General features: G+C 40.5%; 1 protein-coding gene across 1 annotated transcript; it reads right to left on the bottom strand.

Moving 5' to 3' along the window:
• Window positions 1-1,041: 1,041 nt before the first annotated feature.
• smu1a (SMU1 DNA replication regulator and spliceosomal factor a) lies at window positions 1,042-24,855 on the bottom strand. The gene is made up of 12 exons (XM_041186811.1): window positions 24,693-24,855; window positions 19,785-19,995; window positions 18,662-18,814; window positions 17,232-17,342; window positions 15,912-16,040; window positions 15,397-15,516; window positions 13,324-13,440; window positions 11,120-11,247; window positions 8,962-9,088; window positions 8,314-8,481; window positions 1,737-1,889; window positions 1,042-1,495 (listed from the first exon to the last, which is right to left on the bottom strand). Exons 1-12 carry the CDS (start codon window positions 24,716-24,718, stop codon window positions 1,397-1,399), a joined length of 1,542 nt encoding a protein of 513 aa, XP_041042745.1. The 5' UTR covers window positions 24,719-24,855; the 3' UTR covers window positions 1,042-1,396.
• Between the last annotated feature and the right edge of the window lie 759 nt (window positions 24,856-25,614).

Here is a 25,614-nt window from a genome sequence, read left to right as displayed (position 1 = left end):
AGCCCAAGACAGCATTCACTGGTTAATGGACGTGAGACAGCAGGGGTGAATTGGGGCATTTAAGTTGCAAGCTATACCCAGTGGAGTTCTGCAATATATAATGACTTGGATACATTACTATTCTCTTCATCCAAGTTTCCTGATGGTATAAAGCTAAGTGGGAATGTAAGCTGAGAATACAGAGGGGCCGCAAAGAGATATAGACAGATTAAGTGAGTGGGCAACAAGATGGCTGAAAGAAGTATAATGTGGGGAAGTGTGAAGTTATACACTTTGCTCATGAGCGCAAAATATTTTTTTTAAAAGTGTGAAACTTCTCTGAATGTTGAGGTTTAAAGAGACAGGTATACTTGTGTAGGGAATACAGTTAACATGCAGTTAGGAAGGCAAATGGGGGTTGGAATACAACGATAAAATAGTCTTGTCACAACTGTATAGGGCTTTGACACCACACTTGGAGTGCTGTGCAGTCTTCACAGGACATACGTGCATTGAAGGTAGTACATTTGAAGGTTCATTAGATTGGTTCATGGGATGAGGCTGTCTAAATTGATGTGATTTCTGTCAAACATGCAAGATTCTGAAGGGGCTTGACAAGGTAGAGAGATATTTTGGCTTCTGTGAAATCTATAACATCAGGGTACAATCACAGGATAGCAGGTCAATCATTTACAACAGCTGAGAAATTTAGTTGTGATACTGCAGAGGGTTGTGGAGGCAGAGATAGATTTTTGAACTTTCAGGGAATTGAAGGATATGGGGAGCAGGTAGGAATGTGGAGTTGAGGCAGAAGATCAGGCACGTTTGTACTGAATGGTGGAGCAGGCTCAAGCTGTATGATCTGACCCTACCAATGTTAACAACAAAGGCCTTTTGACTGCAGTAACAAGTGATCTATTCCGTGGAAGACTTTTGCTTGCTTTACTTCAGCAGTTACTGCCCACTTAAACTTAAATTCAGGTTTAGTGTATAAGAATCTCTACAATTATCAACATTTTCAAGTTATTATGGAATCAAAAAATCATTAAATGAGTTTGGTCATTCAGAAAATGTTGCATTTTATTTTAAAACTACACTTTGAACTCTACAATGATCTTGATTCTGCAACAAAAACAATCTAAACACAGTCAACAGCACTGCAAAACCAGTTACTATGTGCATTATTTTCTTATGTCTAAACTGGGGTTCAGCACATTGTTCTATAGTCAGATATTTCAATTACAATGGGGGAATGTGAGAGCTTTTTGAAACTAAAATGGTGGCTTGAAATTGTAATGAAATAGGACATTTATTCAAGAGAAAGCCTCCATTATTATAGCTGTAAGTGTACAATAAGCAAAGGTTTAAAAATACAAAACAACCATAAGTATCCTTCAAGGGTTAGTCCTTAAGTCCTTCAAGGTTTCCAGAGTTTAAGGAGACCATCTTCACTGTAGGTTCCGATCAGGTTCTGATGTGGATGATGAGCAATTCCAATAACATCTTTTTCATGAACCTGCAGAATTATACCATAAACAGATGATTAAAAGTACCATCTCAATAATCAATACCAAAATAAAGGGCCTCAACTGACTTAGAAACAGGGCGCAAAATTTATACTATAGTTTCCCTCACTGAAATGCTTGTTTTACTTTGAATAGTCAACTTGTATATTGACTTACAGGATAGCAACAATAGGCAAGATGTTATTTCATAGCACTTGGATGTATAAGAATGTATACTGGTATCCCTCTTACCGTTAATGTTCTTTCCAGCTTGCCAGTCACTGTACTGAAACAGTATAGCACAAAATCTTCACCAACACAGTAGATCCATTCACCACGTGGAGACAGACAGCAGCACACAAAGTCACCTCCCTCTCTTTTACCAGAGCTAAAGCTCCTCACAATCTGTAACACAGAATGGGTTTATAGTTGTGGACCTAGTAAGAAGTTGTTTGAAATCCCAATGCCATTTCATAGAACCATACAATATTACAACAAGGAGCCCACTGAGTGTGCTAGCTCTTTCAAAGATCGATCCAGCCAGACCTAGTTCTACTTCCTTGCTCTTAACCCATATTCCTACATTTTTTCACCTTCAAGCATTTATCCAATTCCTTTTTGAAAGCTACTATTGAACCCGTTACCACCACCTCATCAGGCAGTGCACGTTCCAGATCCCAACCACATAGTGACAAAAAAAATCAAAGGTGATTTTTACACAGTCACCTTAACCCTGTGCCCTCTGGTTACTGACACTGCAGCTTGGAAAGTTGGAAAGTTTTTCTTTATTTACTCTATTTTGTTCATGATTTTAAAGATCTCCAACAAATCTCCTCTTAGCTTTCTCTATTTTACGGAGAATTTCTCCAGTCTCTCCATGTGAACATAATGCCTCATTCTCGGAAGCCCTTTTGCCAGAAGAACAATTTCCTTAAAGCGAATAAAAAGATATTGCCTTTAAAACAATTATTGACTTCACCATTAATATCTCAATTATTATACAAATTTCAAAACAATTTCAGCTCATTTCTATTTAGATAATTTCATATAATTTACAGCACAGGGAATAGGCATTCAGCCCAACTGGTTTATGCTGCACACAAGCCTCCCACCCACCTTCCAACCATCAATATATTTTCCTATTCCTTTCTCCCTCATGGTTATCTAGGACTCCTCAAATGCAGCTATGCTATTTGCCTCAATTAGTGGTGATGAGTCCGATATTCTAACACCTTGAGTAAAGTAGTTTCTCCTGAATTTTCTATGGATTTGTGATTTATAATTGTAGCCCCAAGTTGCTTTCAAGCAATTTGTTAAGTAGCTGGTGTATTTTTTTCTAAAACACCATATTAACCACACTAATTTTGCTATCTGATTCTTTTTTCCCAACCCAACATCTCTCTTAAAGTCTTGAGAGAGAACTTCATAGGTCCTGGTTCACATACAAAACCAGAACCCTTGCGTAACCAGGTTTTGGAAATAGCCTTTCTCAATCAATGAATCAATCTATGGGAGAGAAACAAATCCAACGAAAGAGTCAGCAGAAAAGAGAAAAAAAAAGAGATTTAAGTGAAAATTTATTTGAGTTTCTTTTTACACATTTGTGAATTATCCAGCAAATGTTACATCAAGTATTTTCCGAATAAGCCATAATTGACTTTTTCCAAGAAGTGATGACTTTGTGTCTAATATTGAATGTTTGCTGGATTTGTGTAAGAGCAATGAGCTGCCACGTGATATATATGACAGGGTTTACCCTTAGAGTTTGCTGTGTCCACGCAGGTATGGGCTACCCAAGACATACAAAGGTAATGTCCCTTTACCTATCTTACCTATGACTGGTTCTGCACATCATGATAAAAACAAAAAACTGTGGATGCTGGAAATCCAAAACAAAAACAGAATTACCTGGAAAAACTCAGCAGGTCTGGCAGCATCGGCAAAGAAGAAAAAAAAAGTTGACGTTTCGAGTCCTCATGACCCTTCAACAGAACTGAGTGAAATTAGGAGGGGTGAAATATTGAGGGGGGGGGATGTGGTTGTAGGGACAAGCAAGCCGTGATAGGAGCAGATAATCAAAAGATGTCACAGACAAAAGAACAAAGAGGTGTTGAAGGTGGTGATATTATCTAAACGAATGTGCTAATTAAGAATGGCAGGTCACACAAGGTACAGCTCTAGTGGGGGTGGGTTGGAATAAGACTAACCGGGCATAAAAGGTATAGATTTAAAAATAATGGAAATAGGTGGGAAAAGAAAAATCTATATAAATTATTGGAAAAAACAAAAGGGAGGGGGAAGAAACGGAATGGGGGTGGGGATGGAGGAGGGAGTTCAAGATCTAAAGTTGTTGAACTCAATATTCAGTCCAGAAGGCTGTAAAGTGCCTAGTCGGAAAATGAGGTGCTGTTCCTCCAGTTTGCGTTGAGTTTCACTGGAACAATGCAGCAAGCCAAGGACAGACATGTGGGCAAGAGAGCAGGGTGGAGTGTTAAAATGGCAAGCAACAGGGAGGTTTGGGTCTTTCTTGCAGACAGACCGCAGGTGTTCTGCAGAGCGGTCGCCCAGTCTGCGTTTGGTCTCTCCAATGTAGAGGAGACCGCATTGGGAGCAACAAATGCAGTAGACTAAGTTGGGGGAAATGCAAGTGAAAGGCTGCTTCACTTGAAAGGAGTGTTTGGGCCCTTGGACGGTGAGGAGGGAGGAAGTGAAGGGGCAGGTATTGCATCTTTTGCGTTTGCATGGGGAGGTGCCGTAGGTGGGGCTTGAGAGTAGGAGGTGATGGAGGAGTGGACCAGGGTGTCCCGGAGGGAATGATCCCTACGGAATACCGCCGGGGGGGGCAGTGAAGGGAAGATGTGTTTGGTGGTGGCATCATGCTGGAGTTGGTGGAAATGGCGGAGGCTGGTGGGGTGATAAGTGAGGACAAGGGGGACCCTATCATGTTTCTGGGAGGGAGGAGAAGGCGTGAGGGCGGATGCGCGGGAGATGGGCCAGACACAGTTGAGGGCCCTGTCAACAACCGTGGTTGGAAAACCTCGGTTAAGGAAGATGGAGGACATGTCAGAGGAACTGTTTTTGAAGGTAGCATCATCGGAACAGATGCAACGGAGGTGAAGGAACTGAGAGAATTGAATGGAGTCCTTACAGGAAGTGGGGTGTGAGGAGCTATAGTCGAGGTAGCTGTGGGAGTTGGTAGGCTTGTAATGGATATTGGTGGACAGTCTATCACCAGAGATTGAGACAGAGAGGTCAAGGAAGGGAAGGGAAGTGTCAGAGATGGACCATGTGAAAATGATGGAGGGGTGGAGATTGGAAGCAAAATTAATAAATTTTTCCGGGTCCCAACGAGAGCATGAGGTAATCATCGATGTACCGGAGCAAGAGTTGTGGAAGGGGGCCGGAGTAGGACTGGAACAAGGAATGTTCCACATACTCCATAAAGAGACAGGCATAGCTGGGGCCCATGCGGGTACCCATAGCCACGCCTTTTATTTGGAGGAAGTGAGAGGATTTAAAGGAGAAATTGTTCAGTGTGAGAACAAGTTCAGCCACACAGAGGAGAGTATTGGTGGATGGGGATTGTTCGGGCCTCTGTTCGAGGAAGCAGCTAAGGGCCCTCAGACCATCCTGGTGGGGGATGGAAACGTCTTTGTTCTTTTGTCTGTGACATCTTTTGATTATCTGCTTGCTTGTCCCAACAACCACTCCCCCACCCCCACCGTAAACCTGCTTATATTTCACTCCTCTTCTAATTGCACTCAGTTCTGTTGAAGGGTCATGAGGACTCGAAACATCAACTTTTTTCTTCTCTGCCAATGCTGCCAGACCTGCTGAGTTTTTCCAGGTAATTCTTTTTTGTCTGCACAACATGAATTGGCCAAACGGTTGGGAAAATTGTTACAACCAGTTTTGACCAAGTTTTCCACATACATGGTGAACGATTCCTTCATATTTGCAAAGACCATATAGGACTTGCATATCAATAGCAATGTGCTCATTTCCATGTGCTCATTTGACATTGCTAGCCTATTCACCAATGTTCCAGTTAAGGAAGCCATAGATATTTGTGCTGCAGCACTATATCATGGTGACCTAGACCCGCCACCATTGCATGAATCAGTATTCATTAAATTTATGAACTCGGCAACTCACGCTGTTGAGTTCAGTTTTAACAACACCATGTATGCCCAAATAGATGGTGTTGCTATGCGTCCCCTCTGGGCCCAGCTCCCACTAACATCTTTGTTGGGGTCCTTGGGAAACATGTCTTCGATGGAATGACACCTAACCTCCTACCCCTTTCATATTTCTGATATGTAACAAAGAAACATAGAAAATAGAAGTAGGCCATTCGGCCCTTGAAGCCTGCTCCACCATTTATTATGATCATGGCTGATCATCCAACTCAATAGCCCACTCCCGCTTTCTCTTCATATCCTTTGATACCTTTTGCTCCAAGAGTTATATCTAACTCCTTTTTGAAAACATACAATGTTTTGGTCTCAACTACTTTCCGTGGTAGCAAATTCCACAGGCTCACAAGTCTCTGGGTGAATAAATTTCTCCTTATCTCAGTCCTCAATGGTCTACCTCGTATCCTCAGACTGGTTCTGGACTCCCCCATCATCAGGAACATCCTTCCTGCATTTACCCTGTCTAGTCCTGTTAGAATTTTATAGGTCTATGAGATTCCCCCCGATTCTTCTGAAATCCAGTGAATATAATCCTAACCGACTCAATCTCTCCTCATGTGTCAGTCCCGCCATGCCAAGTATCAGTCTGGTAAACCTTCGCTGCACTCCCTCTATAGCAAGAACATCCTTTCTCAGTTAAGGAGACCAAAACTGCACACAAAATTCCAGGTGTAATCTCACCAAGGCCCTGTATAATTGCAGCAAGACATACCTGCTCCTGTACTCGAATCCTCTCACTATGAAGGCCAACATACCATTTGCCTTCTTTACTGCCTATTGCACCTGCATGCTTACCTTCAGCGACTGGTGTACGAGGACACCCATGTCTCACTGCACATTCCCCTCTCAATATATAACCATTCAGATAATCTGCCTTCCTGTTTTTGCTACCAAAGTGGATAACCTCACATTTATCCACATTATTCTGCATTTGCCCACTCACTCAGCTTGTCTAAATCACACTGAAGCATCTCTGCATCCTCCTCACAGCTCACCCTCCCACCCAGCTTTGTGTCATCTGAAAATTTGGAGATATTACATTTAGTTCCCTCATCTAAATCATTAATATATATTGTGAATAGCTGGGGTCCCAGCACCGATCCCTGTGGTACCCCACTAGTCATGTAGATGATGTTTGCTATATTTAAATCCACAGCTGCATGTAATAATTTCCTTACATGTCTTATGGGCTCCATTTTGCACTCAAATTCACATTTGAGCAGTCAAATGAACTGCCCTTCCTTGACGTACTAGTTGAGAAATCTGCCAGGTGGTTCTCTACCACAGTCTACCGCAAGCCTATAGTCACTGGTCAATATACACTCTGGGATTCTTACTGTTCCGCGCGCTATGAGACTGGCCTTATCAGCAACTTCGTAAATAGGCCTGAGCCATTTGCTCACCATGCAAGCCTGATGCTGAAATAGGGCGCATCAAAGGCATCCTACAGGATAATGGTTACCTTGATCAGATCATTTTGCACTGTATATCGCGCAAACTCATGAACTGACCTAAGGCAGTCATTTTCAACCCTGAAAAGTGCCCAGTCTATCCCAGATTACCCTGGAAGACAAGGTGTCTCAAAAATTTGACCAACAGATGAAGCTAGCTATTTCATGCTGCTACTATGCAGTAGCAACATGAGTTATATTCACCACTAACAGGACACTGCTGCCAAGCCAAAAAGAAGTTCTGCTTATCACACAAATGAGTAATGTGGTATATAAATTTCAGTGCCAGTGTGATGCTAGGCAATATGACCCAAAGATTGGCAGATTGTAGCAAACAGCATGTCCCTTCCGTTATTCACAACAGGCAAGGTACAGACCGTACCTAACCAACCTGTGCTTGCAAAACTCAAAACAAAGTGTCCAACATCAGATATGATTCTGCAATTGGACAACATTTGCTAAATAATCCCCAGTGTGCTAAGAATTACGCTGATAACCAATTTAAGATAGTCAGTCAGGCCTGCAGTGTGGCGCATGTGTGTGTACTGGAAGCGACAAGTATTAATACATAGGGCCCTGTTCTTTGCAGAAGAAAGAACATGGACACACATTACGCCTGGTTCAGCTAAACAAAATAAGAGAGCCATTCACTGGTTCATTCCTCAGGACAATGCTTTGACCAGTCAAGCTGTCTGGTTTAAATTTCAAACAATACTTGGCAGTTAGTCGCTAGCCACCATCAACTTGTGCATTCTCAATGGCAACGCTTCTACCAGAGTCCATCTGCCAATCAATCAGCACTCTCTTCTCATACAGTATAAATTTGCTGTTTTCCCTTACATTATATTCTTGTGAATTGTCCTGATGACTGCAAGACAAAAAGCTTTGACAAAACATTTATTTTTTCAGCAATACAAGTTCTATACTACCAAACGACTATTAATATTGAAATAACATTATATTAAAAAGTACCCCAACATTGCATTAAAAATCTTACGTGTCTCATACTTTGAATGACAGCAACACAACTATTAGGGTTAGACCTGCTTGCTTCACATGAATGAAGCAAGCGAAATACTATTCATACGCAACATCGAGTTTATTCAGTAATTTAGAAAAAAAAACTCATCCACTTCCTGAACTGAAAACAAACCACTATAGGAAAGCGGTGTGCAGCCATACCTGTCCCTGCATGTTCATGATGACGACTGTATTTGACCGGTTACACACAACAAAATGTTCAGGATTTTTTGGCAGCAGGTGTACACTGTTCACTGTGATATCAGTACCAGCAGAGCTGCCCAATGACTTGAAGGTATTTGCACACTCTGTTGTCTTCACGTTCCAGATCTGAAAGTGAGGTGATAAAAATACTTCACTCCACTCAAAATGCTTTTGTCAACTCAAAAAGCCTTTTACGTGAAAATGTGATATTGAAAATTGATGCTGCTCATCTTTGTGAAAGTCACATAGAACATATAAGCACACATACACACACCCTGAAACCAAACAAAAATTGTTTTCATTTGTCAGTCCTCGCTAAGGCCCATTTTTACTTAATTCTAAAGGCTATTTAAAAGAACAATGGGACGGGAAATTATGCACTGAATTTTATGTCTAAAAATTCCAATGATTTGAATACAAAAAAAACTTTTCTTCAATAATTTACCATCAATTTGAAGACTCAAACTGCATTTCCTTGATTCACTAACACCAGAAACATGTAATGCCCCTGTCCTACTGGCACATTTATTAACCCGACATGAAAAACTTTTCACATTCACAGATTACTCAGCAGCATACATCATCCTCCACTCTAATATTAAGTACCTTTACACTGCCATCCGAGGATGCGCTCAAAATGTAATGCCCATCTTGTGTAAATGTCACTTCATTAACAAATGAGGTATGGCCTCTGAATTCCTTCAGCGTTTTTCCAGACTTCAGACCATGAATCCTACCAAAAAATGGTCAAAATATATAATTAATGACATCACCTTTTGACATAGGAACATAGTAGCAGGAGTAAGTAGGCCATTCAGCCCATCTAGCCTGCTCCGCCATTCAATACGATCATGGATGATTATATTGTCTTTTGTCCACACTATTCCCACATCCCTTTATGCCATTAGTATTTAAAATCTGTCAATCTCTACTTTAAACATACTCAATGACTGAGCTTCTGCAGCTCACTGGGGTAGAGAATTCCAAAGATTCACAGTAAAAGCAATTCTCCTCATCTAGGTGCTAAGTGGCTTCCCCTTTATTTTGAAGTTGTGTCCCCTGGTTCTAGACTCACCAACCAGGGCAAACATCTTACCTGCATCTACCCTGTCTATCCCTTTAAGTGCTTTGTAGGTTTCAATGAGATCACCTCTCATTCTTCGAAACTCTAGAGAATACAGGCCCAGTATATTTACACATTCTAATCTCACCATTTAAGAAATACTCTGCACATCTGTTCCTCTTACCAAAGTGGATAACTTCACATTTTTCCACATTATATTCCACCTGTCATGTTCTTGCCCACACACCAAGTCTGTCCAAATCATCTTGAAGCCACTTTGATCTTCCTCACAACACACATTCCCACCTAGCTTTGTGTCATCTGCAAACTTGGAATTATTACATTTGGTCCCCACATTCAAATCACTGATTCAAATCAGTATGAACAGCAGAGGCCCAAGTACTGATCCTTGCGGTGCTCCACTAGTCACAGTCTGCCAGTATGAGAATGACCTGTTTATTCCTGTTTTCTGCCTGTTAGTCAATCCTTAATCCATGCCAGAATATTGCCTTGTATCCCATGTGCTTTAATTTTGTTAACCAACCTCCTGTGGGGGATTTTATCAAAAGCCTTCTGAAAATCCAAGTACACTACGTCCACCGACTCCCCTTCATCAGTTCTGTTAGCAACATCCTTAAAAAAAGCTTTGTCAAACATGATTTCCCATTCATAAATCCATGTTGACTATGGCCAGTCAGATCATTATTATCCAAGTATCCCTTTATCACATCCTTTATCTTAGATTTTCCTTACTGCTGATGTAAGGTTTGTAGTTCCTTTTCCTCTCTCTCTCCCTTCTTAAGGTAGTGGGATCACATTTGCTACCTTCCAATCTGCAGGAACCGTTCCAGAATCCATAGAATTTTGGAAGATGATCACCAATGAAGATCACACCAACATAGTTACCCTCCCTCATACCATTCCTCAACCAAGCAAATAGCAGGTGTCAAAGATCAAATGTAAATCTTTCTCTTGATTCCTCCTTTAACCTTGTGGAGCTGGGAAGGAAAGGGGAAAAAAACACAAAGCACCTCATCGCTGTTGACTCACCTCTGCATGCACTCTCCATCTAACAGATCAAGAACTTGAACATGGCACTACGACCATCAAAGCATACGCTATTATTCCATATTGCATGACAACACCAACACTTTTAATCAATCTTTTAACATCTCCTTATCAAAAAAGAGAATGTTTAAAAACTCAGTTTTCCTATTTGAGATAAGCTAAAGCTAAAGTATTTGAATATCTATTTCACCATTATGCCATCTATAGATTCCCAGAATTAGAATGTGCCACCATTCTGAAACATTTTTCTAAATGCCATTAAGGACTGACAAAATATACCACGTACTTTATTTAGATTTGCTCAGAATAACAAGATGGTCCAGAATGAATAATGATTGATCCCATTTTGTAAGACCCATGTACACTCTAAAACAGCCAAACACATTGCCTGGGTCACAATATCATTTGAAAGGTGTAAGATTTTATACTGCAGCTTCATTCTATGTTGAATTTTCAGCTCCTGAGATTATATTGCATTCAGAAGCCTGACACAAAGCTCAAAAAAGTGTATTCCAAGCCAGCGCATGATTTCTTCCCAGGCCATGGCTAGAATATTTCATTAGGCTGCTAAAGCATTTTTGTGATGTGGTGTAGGGAACAAAAAATACTGAATGAAATGAGAAGACATCTCACCTGATTGTTTGATCAAAGGATGCACTGAGAATCTGACTACTGTCTTTGGAGAAACTGAGGCAGGTTACTCCCTTACTGTGAGCACGTTCAAATCGGCGTAGACACTGACCACTCTGAATCTTCCATACCTGTGGGGCAACCAACATTTTGTTCAGGATTTAGTATACAGTTTTCATAAGCAATTTGGCATTTGCAGTACAAAGTTCCTTTAGATGAAAATTTCAAAATTCACAAATCATATTGCAAAACAATCTTTTAGTCTTTATTTAAAAAGAAATGAGTGCTGACCTACAATCTGCTGCCTGTGTGATCAGAGGAAACTAGGGTTATGGTGTTGAGATCAGCACAATCTACATGCAAAGGTCATGGCAAGAGTTTGGTCTCCACTGAAAATAAACTCAAAATAAGTAAATTGTAGTGTACTTTTAATCTTTTGACTAACTTACTTTCTTTACAGGAAAGGAATGGAAAATAAGTCGCCAATTTATATAACAAATAAATATTTCACTAAGAAAAATTACAAAAAGAAAACAACATGGGGAACTGAAAGAAACATCAAAAGTCTTGAGAGGAATTACCAAAGAATACAAAATGAATCAATATTCTCTAAATGAAAAGTCAGCACATGGAAATTTTCACTCTTGCAATAGTCTGTGGAAATCAGCAAGTTGTACAGGGTTAATTGCGCTGATCTCAGCATTTAACCCTAGCACCTCCAAATCACACCTCCAAATCCATTATCCACCATGATTATTTAACCTGAAATCAATCAGAAATAGAACCGGAATGATAATAAGGCCATATGATATCGGAGCAGTAAGTCATTCAGCCCATCGAGTCTGCTCTGCCTTTAAATGAGATCATGGCTGATCTGATAATTCTCAACTCCACTTTCCTGCTCTTTCCCTATAGCCCTTGATTCCCTTACTGATTAAAAATCTGTCCATCTCAACCTTGAATATACTTAACGACCCAGCCTCTACAGCCCTCTGCGGTCAAGAATTCCACAGATTCAACACCCTCAGAGAAGAATTTCCTCCTCACCTCTGTCTTACTCTGAGCTTGTGTCCTTTGATCCTAGACTCTCCCAGGAGGGGAAACAGCCTCTCAGCATCCACCCTGTCAAGCCCCCTAAGGATCTTATAAGTTTCAATAAGGTTGCCTCTCATTCTTCTAAACTCCAATGAGTACAGGCTCAACCTTTCCTCATCCCTCCATACCCACGATCAACCTGGTGAACCTTCTCTGGACTGCCTCCAATGCCAGTATCTGTTTCCTTAGATAAGGGGACCAAAACTATTCACAGTATTCTAGATGTGGTCTAACTAGTGCCTTGAATAGTTTTAGCAAGACTTCCTTATTTTTATACTTCACTCCGTTTGAAATAAAGGCCAACATTCTATTTGCCTTCTCGATTACCTGCTGAACTTGTATGCTAGTTTTTTGAGATTCATGCACGAGGACCCCTTAAGGGTAAGGGTGCCGTGGGACACAATTCATACAATCTACTGATAATTTTGATTTTTAACCCTGAAAATGTATTCACCAAGTTGAATGAAACATTTTAACTAAAAAAAAGTGGTAATTTAGTGCTCCCTAAAATTTGAATAGAGACTTTGAATGAAGATGTACAGGCTATATGATCCATGTTATAACAGCATTAACAAAACCACCATAAGTAGGAGGTGTCATATATCAACATCTCCTCATTGTATAACCTTAATGAAGATGCACTTTGGATATTGTATTTACATAAAATTACTTAGCATAGGTACAGGCCATTCAGCCCAACTGCTCCGCACCAGTGTTTATGCCCCACGATTCTCCTCCCACCCCTTTTCATCTCACCTTCTATTCCTTTAACCCTCGTGTGTTTATCTAGCTTCCCCTTAAATGCATCTATTGTTACTTGTCTCAACTACGCCATGACTCCTGAGGTCCACATTCTGGCCACTCCCTTATTTGCTTAAATATTAACGTAAATAATACTAATGGGAGGCTTGCTTGTTGTATTTTATTTTGCCTTAGATCCAACTATTTTTCCTACTTTAATACCTCTATGAAATACCAAATTACTTCACAAAAATGACATCCACTGTGAAGAAATATCAATCTTGTAAGTGAATTTATACAGGCAATTTAAAAGTTAAAAACACCTTTCCAAGCTTCACATTTATGTAAAACTTCTCAATTTAGCTACCCACCTTAATCTTTCCATCCTGTGCTCCTGTAGCCAACATTTCAGTATCACGGCTGAAACACATGCAAAGAACTGCATCGTCCATCATCATGAAGTTATCTTGTGCTTGGTACTTTAGATCCTAGCAAGTGACAGCGGGGGAGTTGAGCAAAGGGTTAAGTATCCATCACTGATACAACCGCAGCACAACCATCCGCTAAACAACCTAATTGTTGCCAAATTTTACTAATGAGATAAAACAAGCTAGAGAGGCCTCTAACAAGTTATGGCCACCATGTATATCAACAACAGCTGATGAGAAACAATTAATAAGCAAGCAATTCAAAATAGATTAAAATAGTGCCATTAAAATTGTACATTTAACTTCCAGTGATACAGTAGTCACTGAGGAACCTTTTTTGGAAAAATTGAAGGATATTGAATTTTGGACATTCCCCCTCCAGAGTATTTTTGTAAGAAGTCTGCAAGATTAATTCAGAGCTGTGACTAAGCTATTTTTCAAGGAAATATGGGTTGAGATAGATGTCCTTTGGGAACACCTGGAGAGGCAAGAGAACTGCTGTTGCCAGGCTAAAGACTCTTGCTGATTGATTAAAAACACCTGGCCTGAGAGAAGTATTCTTTGGATATCTTAGTCTTTAAAACTCTCAGTGAGTGAGTGAGTGTAGGTGTGCCTTAGAAGCAGGCTGCAAGAAAAGACTCTCTCTTTCTCACCTTTGTGTTAAATGTGGTCTAAAGTGAGTTAAACTTTCCTCAGAAAGGTCTCATTGAATAAATCACCTGTTTTCTTTGAAAGTCTGCGAAGTTGTGAAAATTAAGAGCAGTTTCACCAACAAATCTGTCTGAGAGAACTTCCAGATCTATTGTGACCAGAATTTTGTTAGATCAACAGGGTCGAGATCTCTTCAAATTTTATCCTTTTAAAAGGAACTTTCCCATACTCCAGCCCCTGCAGGGGACTGTTTTTGTTTTGTCCTGTTTTGTATTGTGAGTGTATGGGGGTTTGAATATCTGTTTTTTAAAAAAGGTGGAAATTGTTACACTTCTAAACGACAACTTGTATGTTAACCAGTTCATTAACTTCTTTTTAAAAAGCAGTTTGTTTCATAATAAATCAGTTTTTGTGTTTACTGAAAGAAGCCTGGTTAGAGACTTTTTATGCTGGTATTAACAGTATCAAAGGTAAACCAATTGGCCAGTTTTGTGGGTGAATTAAACATTTAAACTATTGTTGCGACCTGTGGAGGAGTGGGGCTAGGATTAACTGTACACTCCTCCTATCATGGTCCGTAACATCACCCTATTATAAAATGTGATGCAGCATCCTTTATTGATATCCACAAACTATATTTTTAGCAATGAAAAAAAGCATTGAGTTAATAAATACAGGTGAAATTTGGGACAGACTGTGAGCTGCTTCACAAGACCAACAAGAAAATACACCTAAACAAAATGAAAAGCTATCATTAATAGGTTCTGTATAACCAACCACAGCATGCAATTCAATTAGGAGCAAGGTTGCTCGAAAATCTGAACTTATCTATTTTATGTAATTTTGCTCAGCAGATACCAAATTGATTGATTTACCATCAGTGGAACATGCAGATTTGTTTTTTTAAAAGAAAAAGTTATTCCTGATCACCTTCTGCACGCTTGTATTAAATGTGCTTTCTAAACCAAATTTGATGCAGATAGAATTTAAAAATTTGCTCAAATATTCAAACATATTTTATATTTCATATTTGAATGTTAATTTCACAACAATGCAAAGATCTTGCCATCAGCCCCTTTTTAAAAATATTCAAAAAGAAATTTGTTTAAATTAGTCATTCCTGTATGTGAGTGTTTTTAAATATTTTACCACTAAATGTTCTAGCTGGGAAAATCCACTGAACTCAACAGCTCAAAGGATGTGCAAAATGGACTTTACAATTGCTAAAGCATCTGAAAAAAATTACAAGATCACGATACAGTAATAGGTTGGATTAGTTAGATTAAGAGAAGTATGAATGGAGAAACTGGGTCTTTAAACTGCCACATAAGACAGCCCCCACCAACCCCACCCCCCTGTACTTACCTTTCTAATTTTGCCAGTGGTGAAGTTCCACACTTCAATAAAGCCATCCACAGAGCCGGTAACAAGATACTGGCCATCTGGAGAGAACCGAGCACATTCTACGTGGGACTTCTGACCAAACTGTTAAAAAAAAAGTACAATATCGCTCATATCACAAAAAATACAAACTATATCATTCCAATGAATTGTGTTACCCTTAGGGCATACAGTTTTTCTCTGAGTTAAAGGTACTTAAACCCCCACCTTCCTTCCAAATCTGAAAGTTACACTTAAACAAAGGCTTGAAACTACTTGAAAAATTCTCACTTCACCATCATGATTACCCACACAGCTAAACTATGAATAGTATAAGATGCTAGAATAAAACACGAAGGGATCGTTACTACGCTTAGTCATTAAATGGGTATTTGCATGAATGGTTTCACTAATTCCATAGGGCTTGGAGTTCAGCATGATCCTGTTTTGGAATGGGTATGAGTACTATGTGTTTCACTAAATCTAATTATAACATTTACCTTGATGTGCCTGCTGAGTTGAGTAGGGAATTTCTCCTCTTCTACATCTTTCACGGCTGCTTTACCTCTAAACAAGTCAATGGTCATTCCTGGAGGAAGCAGCCCCTGGTGTTGCTGCCATTTTAATGCCTGGAGCAACCAACAAAATAGTTTAGCAAAAGAAGTGACATTTTTATCATGTATAAGATGGCTTTAAAAATATACTATAAAAGAAGAGCTGGTCATGAATGTCTTTCAATCTTGATTATTGTTGCGTAGGTTTTCCAATCCTAACACCAACTGAAACCCATTCATTTTAAATGTGTTACCACTGACACCCAAGTTAACGCCTTACATGCCTTTAACTTACCAACGTGCGATATGTAAATGACCTTTTGCAGCCTAATACTTCTCTCTGCTCTTGCTCAGAACTTTCATTACTTCCGAAGTAACTGCTAAATGATTACCCATATCACAATGCAAACAGCTTATTCTTTATGCAGGAACAGGTGGAGGCCATTCAAATCCTCAAGCCTGTTCAGACATGTAATTAGATGAATGGTTAGTCCGTTTCTTAACTCCCATCTACCCACCTTGATTCCGTAACCATCAATACCCCTGCCTAAGAAAAATCTGTTAAACTCACTTAAAACTTCCCTTGTCAAAATATCTCAACTGCTCATTCTACAATGAGGGACCCTGATCAGATTAGAGAAGCAAACATTTCAGAACATGGAAGTCTCAATTTTATTTTTCTTGCAACTGTTCCATTTCTGATCGCAAACCCAGAGCAGATTTGGGACAATTGTTGCAGTTGGCTTCAGGTTGAATGCAGTTTCATCTGTCATCCAAACTGTGCCATGTTGGCTATAATTTTACCACAGTTTGCAGCATTTAACTGATTAAAAATCAATTTTGCAACAATTAAAATCAAGTTGCTCTCCTTCCCTTCCCTTAGAATAATTAAGAATATTGAACAATTGATAGCCTGTTATAGTTCTCTCTCATCTAAGTAGACAGTGGAATGGAGTTCTGTTAAATCTTAATGGAAAAACTAGAATGCATTTTCACAAGCCATCCATTATACTTCTGTAGCTTATTTTAAATTTGTACACTGGAGTGACAATTTTATTGTTCTCAAGAAAGGGCAATTCATCAGACGATATGCTTCTTAGAGCTTTCGATATTTATCATTTAACACCCGTGGATGCAGACACATCAAGAAGTGTCTTCCAAACAATAGTCAGTGCTATGTTTATGCTCCAAACGACATATTAGGTATCTCCCACGCATGGACATTAAACGGAATGCAATAGGTATAGCAAAACACAGTACATTTACCTGACCCAACAAAGCCATGAGACGTGAAGGGGGCACCACACTGACTTCTCCCGCTAGTGCTTGAGCAATGGCTGCCCTTCGCTTCTCTTTACTGCTGCCATCTGGGTAAGCCTAAGTAGAAACATACAACAATGCACTGGATTATCAAGTAGTAAAATTTCACAGATTCCAATTTACTGGGCTTGTTTAAAGTATGTTCCATTCACCTGCCTCACAATTACAGATGGCAAGGTGCTTCTGAGGGGTTTTTAAGTGCAGTAAATATACTCAAGCAAGCTGCAGCTACAAGACACTGGACTTTACATTAACTCAAGCAAAAAGGCAAGGAGATTTTTAACACAGTGAGTTGCTGTGATCAGAAATGCATCCTGCCTGAAAGGGTGGGGAAAACAGGCTCAATAGTTACTTTCAAAAGGGAAATGGATAAATAATTGAAGGATAAAAAATTAGCAGGGCTATGGGAAAAGAGCAGGGGAGAGTTGGACTAATTGGATAAGTCTTTCAAAGAGCTGACACTGGCATGATGAGTCAAGTAGCCTCTGTTGGTGCTCTATCATTCTATGATACTTTCATTACAAATAAATGCACAGTATTGAAATGAATACCCACAAGTCCGTGCATCCCAGTCCATCCCCAGCTCCTGCACAACAATAAACTGTACCATTGAAAGGGAAGCAGAAATTAATCAGGCAGGCAGCCCGAAGCCACAGAAACATAGCTTTTTGATGTCATTAGGTCTCTGGATTGAAACATGTATGTGCCATTGCAGGTGAGAGAACTGAGCATCTTATCTCGACTGCACAACTTTAATATAAAACCACCCATTGCAGCAAATACAGTAGTGATCAAACAAAATAGCCCCAGGCCTATAACATGAACAGACACACGTTTCATGTGGCTGTATCATGATCCCATACATTCTCATTTGGTTTTTGAAATATTTAACCCCTCACTGTGATTGTCAAAACCTCCAAGAGTACGAATAGCCATCCAATGGCAAAATAATACCCTTTCACTTTACAAAATATTCAAAAGACACCAGTTATTTATGACACTAAGTCAAATTGCTCATTCAGAGCTAGTGCATACACGATGGGCCAAATGGCCTCCATCTGCACTGTAACAATTCTGAGATTCTGTAATTCATTAAAATCATTGCCAATTAAAAAACCCCAGTTTCTCAGAGTCTTTATTTGGGTTGTACTTTTAGCACCAAAGAAAATCGGTGGGGGTGGGGGAACCAGGGAAATTCTGGTGGGAGTAGGCTTTACTGAAAGGAATTTGAGAATTCACGAGTTAAAAAAGCAGAAGGTTACTTAATGATCTATTCTATAGGTAGCGTACATTCAACAGAAATCGGCTTTCTGTTCTCTCCACGTGCTTTCCCTTCCTCCTTCTAAAAGTTTACCAAATGAGAGATGTTAATGCACCTCACGTGGATCAAAGTAGGACCTCGCTAGCAGGTTCTCTAGATGAATATATCTCTCTGGTTGGGTCTGTTTTAGCATAATCATCGGATCAGTCTGTCGTAGCAAAGATCTAGCCGCACCCAACTCACGAAGTTCAATCAGCTCTAAGACCACCTGAAGAATGAACATAAGACAGAAAAAAAATTCAAAACTTTCAGTAACATGCCAAGCTTAGTTTATGGATACACTGAGCACACTGCTGTTTTTTTTCCCCCAAAAGTGATTTACCAAGAACAAGGTATACCAGGCTTGGTAAAATCACTTGCCCTACATAAATCCAATTGTTAAAAGGCATTCCACTGTGAGGTAAAATATTTTAAGTCTGCAGAAGTAGTGCCATGAATTCCTTTGCATCCACCTGAGAGCAGACAGAGCCTTGATTTAAGGTATCATCTGAAAGATGGCACCTTAGACAGTGCAGCCATCCCCTCAGTACTGCACGAAAGTGTCAACCGAGCGGTTGTGCTCAAGCCTTTAGTACAAGCGAATTTTGCTGCTATCAAACTAAGACAACAATGGGAAAACGCCACTGCTGAAGACATATTTGTTTTCACAGCTTTGAACACCAACAACTTGGACTTATTGTTTCCAGCTCATTGTCAAATAATTTTGGCACCATTTATAAAATGCTTTGTCTTTGCTTCGATTTTGTCTTGGGCCATATTTGGGTTTGGTGCATTACTGTTGAAACTTTGTGCTAGCTGATGACACAGAATTTGTACTTTTTTCTGTGAATAATTCGGTCTTAAACCAATAAGAAATTGGTCACTGAAGTTAATCTGAGTTGCATGGTGATGGTTGTAAGATGTTTTTAGCTGGTAATGAGCTCTTGATTACTTTAGAAGTTAATGTTCACTGCTATAAGCATCGGTGCCTGGGAATCTTAGGTATCAGATTTGACAACCTTTACAGAACTGGTAACTCAAGTGGGAGGAGCTGCAAATGGGGGAAGAATGAGATCCACAATGCATAGTTTCCCCTTCAGCTAAGAACTACCCACCACTGTACAGAAACATACACAGCCATGACAAAACGATCCCCTCTCCCTGCCTTCAGATTAATCACATTTGATTAATTATCTTACCTGTTCGTACAAATCGATAAGGGTTTTATCAGGCAGCTTTAGTGATTGTATGGCCTGTAAAACAGTGTCCCAGTGGCCACTGTTTATATCTGCTACAAAACTCTCAATACTATCCACAGTGTTTAGAGACACTGTGGTCTCTTCTTGTAGAGTTGCCAGGGTCCGGTGCAAATTATTCTCCTTCAGGTACTGCATGATCAGACGGACAACACTATGAATAAAGAAAATTCAACTCCATTAATATATTAAACAAAGCACCAGGTTTATATTACAAACCAAGCCAATACAAAGCAAAAATACATGGCATGCTAAATCTATTTATATTACAAATCTTATATCTGCACACACCTCCTATCTAATTTTCCTATCATAAATGCCTACATCCACAATTTGGAACTCGCATTGTATCTTTCGCGACTTCAGGTCATTGCATAGTTCTTTGCTGCCCAAATGAATACTTTTGAAATACAGTCACTGTTGTAATGTAGGAAACACAGCAGCCAATATACACACAAACTCCCACAAACAGCAATGTGATAATGACCAGAGAGAGAGAATAAACTAGGGCTACATTTCCTGGAATTTAGAAGGTCCCTTCCAAACAGCAACACAGTGAGTACCTGCAAGGTGGACTGGTAGCAGCTCACCACCATCTTTGAGGGCAATAAGGGATGGGCAACACCAGCAATGTCCACATTCCATGAAAAAATAAAAAATGCCAAGGGTGATTTAAGTTTTAAAGACATGAAGGGGAACAGATAAGGTAGATTGAGTGTTTAACTATTTCCACTGATTGGGGAGTCTAGGACTAGGGGCATAGTGTAAAAATTAGAGGCAAGCCTTTCAGGAGGGAAATCAGGAAACACTTCTACACACAAAGGGTGGTAGATGCAATGGCCTCCTCCTGGTCTTATGTTTCCATTTCCATTTCAGGTGTGTTAACTGGAAGATAAATGTTGGTCAAGAGCTCTCACACTCAAAATTGTGCCAGGGGCCTATATTTAACATCTAATCTGAAAATCGGGGAAGTGGTAGCAGTGGTGTGGTCACTGACTAGTATTCCAGAGCCCCAGGGTAATGCTCTGGGGACCCTGGTTGAAATCCCACCACGTCAGATAATAAAAATCTGGAATTAAAAGTCTGGCGATGACCATGAAACCATTGCTGATTGTTGTAAAAACCCATCTGGTTCACTAATGCCCTTTAGGGAAGGAAATCTGCTGGCCTCACCTGGTCTGGCCTACGTGACCCACAGCAATATGATTGACTCTTCAATGCCCTTTGATGGGCATTAAATGCTGGCCCACATCCCATGAACAAATAAAAAAAAGTGCTGCAATCTTAAACCCACTGACTCAGGGTGCAGGCTGACAATGTAAAGTTATCGGTTCAGGGGCTGTTGCACCACCCCTTACAGGAAGATGCAATGACACTGACATATTTACATAGGTGGTTTATAATGGATTTATAATGGAAATATAAAAATAAGACTGCCTCCACCCACTAACCTTACCTTATCCAACAACTTGCATTTATATAGAATATTTAATGCAGTGAAGCGTTCAAAGAGCATTAAAACCAAAATTTGATACCAAGCCACGTGAGGAGTTATTTGGTCAAAACAAAAGTGAGGAATTAGGGAGTGTCTTAAATAAGGAAGAGGTGGGGACATTTAGGGAGCAGTTTCCAGAGATAAGGGCCTATGCAGCTGAAGGCATGGGCACCACAGCAAAGCAATTAAAATTGGGGATGCACGAAAGGCCAGAATTAGAGGACTGCAGATATATTGGAGGGTTGTGAAACAAGAGAAATTACAGAGTTAAAGAGGATTGAGCCCATGGAGAGAGATTACAGATAGGGAGGGCTACAGCTGCCTGCCCTCAGCTAGGTGTAAAAGATCCCATGGCACTATTTCACCTCCTTAAGTGGTTCAGTATCAAATTTTGCATTATAATGCAAAGTGAAGTGCCTTGGGACATGTTACTATGGTAAAGGAGCTATATATAGATTGGTAAAGGAACTCAAGGTGACATGAGGAAACCTTAACTTTTAAGCACAGTGAATGTTAACCTGGAATGCACTGCACTGAAAGGTTTTAAAAAGGGCATTAGACATAATTTATAAGGGAATATATTGCAGGGCTCTGTGCAAGGACCAGAGGAGTGGGATTAATTGTATAGTTCTGCCAAAGAGCCAGGACAGGCATGTTGTCTCGAATGGACTCCTTCAGTGCTGAATCATTATATAAGAAAACAATGTTGCTACCACAGCCTAGTTCTCAGACCCTGCTGTGTGATAGCACATATGATTTAGCCCTTAACATTAGAGGCTATGGCTTGAGGTTGCAGATTAATTTTCGAGCTATGGGTTGGTGCAGGGGCTAGAAATAGTCATCGGGGCGGTGTGCTGTCAATAGCAGAGATCAGTGCTGACAATGCCAGTCATTACACAAGCCCATTTGACAAAAGTCATGCCCAAACAAATGGGAAACATTGAATAACATTGAGTTTTACAGCATTCAAACAGGCCTTTCAGACAACCATTCTTTGCCCACGATTGTGCCCCACATGCTTCCTTGCATTCTCTTCAACTAGCTCCATTAACAAAAACAGAATTACCTGGAAAAACTCAGCAGGTCTGGCAGCATCGGCGGAGAAGATGCTGCCAGACCTGCTGAGTTTTTCCAGGTAATTCTGTTTTTGTTTTGGATTTCCAGCATCCGCAGTTTTTTTGTTTTTAGCTCCATTAACATACCCTTCTATTCCTTTCTCTCATGCATAGAACTTTCTCTTGAATTCCCCATTGGATTTATTGGTGACTATCTTATATTTATGATTTTGGATTCCCCACAAGCAGAAACACCTTCTCTATGTCTACCCTACTGAACCCTTCATAATTTCAAAGACCTAAATCAGGTCACCCACTAGTCTTCTCTTGATAATGAGCCTTTCCTGATAGTTACAACCTCCCAGTTCTGTTATTCAACCGCTGGTCCTCACAAACATGCAACTTCCAGGAAAAAGTGTGATCCATACACTGGGTCCACAGCACAAAAACAGATCATTTGGTCCATGCTTCTGTGTATGCTCCACACAAGCCTAGTCCCACCCCCATCTCACCCTAACATTACCTTTCCCCCTCATATGTTTATCCAGCATTATCTTAGATGCATCTACACTATTCACATCAAACATTTCCCGTGGCAGCAAGTTCCACATTCTCGCCACTGTCTAGCAAAACAAGTTTGTCCTGAATTGCCCAAAGAATCAGTACAGCACAGGTGGAGGCCATTCAGCCCAATGTGCCTGTACTAACTCTCCAAATGAGCAATTCACCTAGTACCACTCCTCCACCTTCTCCCAATAAGCCAGCATATTCTTCCTTTTTAGATAACTAATTCCCCTTTGAGTGTCTCAGTTGAAACTGCCTCCATCACTCTCTCAGGCTGTGCATTACAAGCCCCAAACACTCGCTGGATGAAAAATCTTTTCCTCAAGTTGCCATTGCGTTTTTGACCAATTATCTTCAATCTGCGCCCTCTCATTCTTGATCCTTTCACCAGTGTGAACTGTTTCGCCCCATCTACTCTGTCTGGACCCCGTGATTTTGATACCTATATCAAATCTCTTCTCAACCTTCTCTTCTCCAAAGAAAACAATCCCAACTTCTCCAATCTTTATCTGTAATTGCAACTCCTCACTCCTGGAACCATTCTCACGAATCTTTTCTGCACTTTCTGTAATTAGGGCTGCCAACTGTGATTAAATGTATATCCTGGAGATTTCATCACGACTTGCCCCCACACTCCAGCCATTAGTCAGCCAACGCATCCTTCGTTGTGACGTACTGCCTTCCTACACCAACTGAAAAGCATAAAACCTCAAAACCCAATTGAATGGTGCTTGACTATTAATCGAACAGCCTTTCTTCCCCATTTTCAATACTTTTATATCTGGTTATGAGAAAAGCTCAAAGAAAATGACTAAAAATCCTTTTTTAATGTCCCAATGATTTTCCTCCAGGGATGCACACAGCAATGTCTGAAGATTGATCTTCAATTCCTGGAGGTTCCAGGCCAATCCGGGGGGGGGGGGGGAAGACACCAAACCTGCGTCTTTACTAAGGTCCCACACCCTGAACCGGAGGCAGCACCAACATAGGAATGAGGCGCAGGGAGTCAGCCACTCAAGCCTACTCCACCTTTCAATTAGACCATGGATGATCTGTTTGTGGCCTCAACTTCACTTCCCTTTCAACCCCCCCTCCCCTCCTCTTGATAGGTTCTTGTCTGAGGTTATCTACCTCTGCCTTAAAGAATATCAAGTGACCCTGCCTCCACCGCTTTCCGGGGTAGCAAATTCCACAGCCTCACCCACCCTCAAGGCAAGAAATGTCTTCTCATCTCCCTCTTAAATGGGGAACCCTTTATTTTTAAATAGTGTCCCCTAGTTGTGGTCTCTTCCACGAGAGGAAACGCTCATTCGGCATCCAACATTGAAGCTGAAGCAGAATCAGCGTTCTACACTTTCGGATTTATTACTGACCACGTTATATTGACGAGCCGCTAGTTTTGGCCTCAACCACCAGTGGGAACCCCAAACCCCAGGCTGTCCATCATATGGAAAGACCTCTATCAGCCTTCTCTCCTTTGCAGAGCCGCAGGGCTCCTGTCAATGCAACCTCGTGGCTAGTGTATTACCAAGCCCAGCCAATGCCGCAAGTAATGCAAAGTGTTAATTCACTTATTGAACTCTCTACATTGGGATATATATTCAATTAAGGAGCTGAGTTTTTTTTTCGCGGAGCCGGAGCCGCCGCCGCCGCGCGCTCCAGGGGCTCGAGCCTGTCTACCGCCCCGCGTTCCATTAACGGTCAAGCCCGGATTTGAACTCTAACGGCTCCGCTTACTCTGCCGATTCGATTTCGATCGACATGTCGGTCGGCCACCCGCTCCCTTCACCGACCAACAAAAATATTTAAAAAAATAATAAATCGGCCCAAGCCGCGAATTCTCCAGGCCCCACGGTTCTCGTACCGCCTACATCCGGTTCCCCCAAACCATCTACTTCCGGGGTAAGTGAGGGAGCGGAAGTGAACACTCCAACCAATCAGTGAAGAGAATTATATGTCTACAGTAAATCAACCCGTATAAAGGGAGAAGAAGATAGGGCTTTTATGTTATTTGCACTTAACAAAATCCCCTTATTTATGAAAGCGCACAAAATAATGAAACCAAAGCATAAAACAGAGGAAACTTAAATAATAATCCATGTCAACTTCAACCACCTATGCCCAATGTAGCCTTTTCTAAATAAGCCATAAGGAAGACACTGCGTCTGCAAAACAAAAAAAAACAAAAGTGCTCCCCACCTTTCTTTTTAGAGGGGAATAACTATTAAATAGACCATAAATCTAAGGAAATTGTTTAGTTTTGGTCACCACAGCTCAGGAAAGGTAGCTGTTCAGTTGAATTGAGTATTCAGGTCTAAAGAAGAGACATATTGTACTTGTAACGTTAAGTGTCTTTCTTTCTCCAGAGATGCTGCCAGACCTGCTGAGTTTTTTCAGCACTTTCTATTTTCATTTAAGGTAGATATTGACCTTGGAAGAGTGCAATGCTGGTTCACCAGAAAGATATCTTGACTTAAAGGATTAAATTATGAGGACCGGTTGCATACTCTCGGCTTGTATTTCCTTGAGAAAAGAGGATTGACGGCTGAAAATATTAAAGTTTTTTAATGGTGACATGATACAATGGGGTAGATACAGTGCAACTATTTCCTCTGATGGAGGAATCCAACAGGAGCACAATCTTAAAATTAATTCTAGG

This window comes from Carcharodon carcharias, chromosome 4, assembly GCF_017639515.1.
Source record: "Carcharodon carcharias isolate sCarCar2 chromosome 4, sCarCar2.pri, whole genome shotgun sequence".
NCBI lineage: Eukaryota > Metazoa > Chordata > Chondrichthyes > Lamniformes > Lamnidae > Carcharodon > Carcharodon carcharias.
The sequence above is the reverse complement of the archived record's forward strand: the minus strand, read 5'-3'. Positions and strand labels throughout refer to the sequence as shown.

Bases quoted from the DNA above. Each gene is read 5' to 3' on its own strand.
- smu1a (XM_041186811.1), bottom strand. From the start codon at position 24,718: ATGTCGATCGAAATCGAATCGGCAGA. The intron at 18,815-19,784 runs GTAAGATAATTA...TTCATTCTTCAG, and splicing joins TTATCGATTTGTACGAACAG to GTGGTCTTAGAGCTGATTGA. The intron at 13,441-15,396 runs GTAAGTACAGGG...GTCACTTGCTAG, and splicing joins CCACTGGCAAAATTAGAAAG to GATCTAAAGTACCAAGCACA.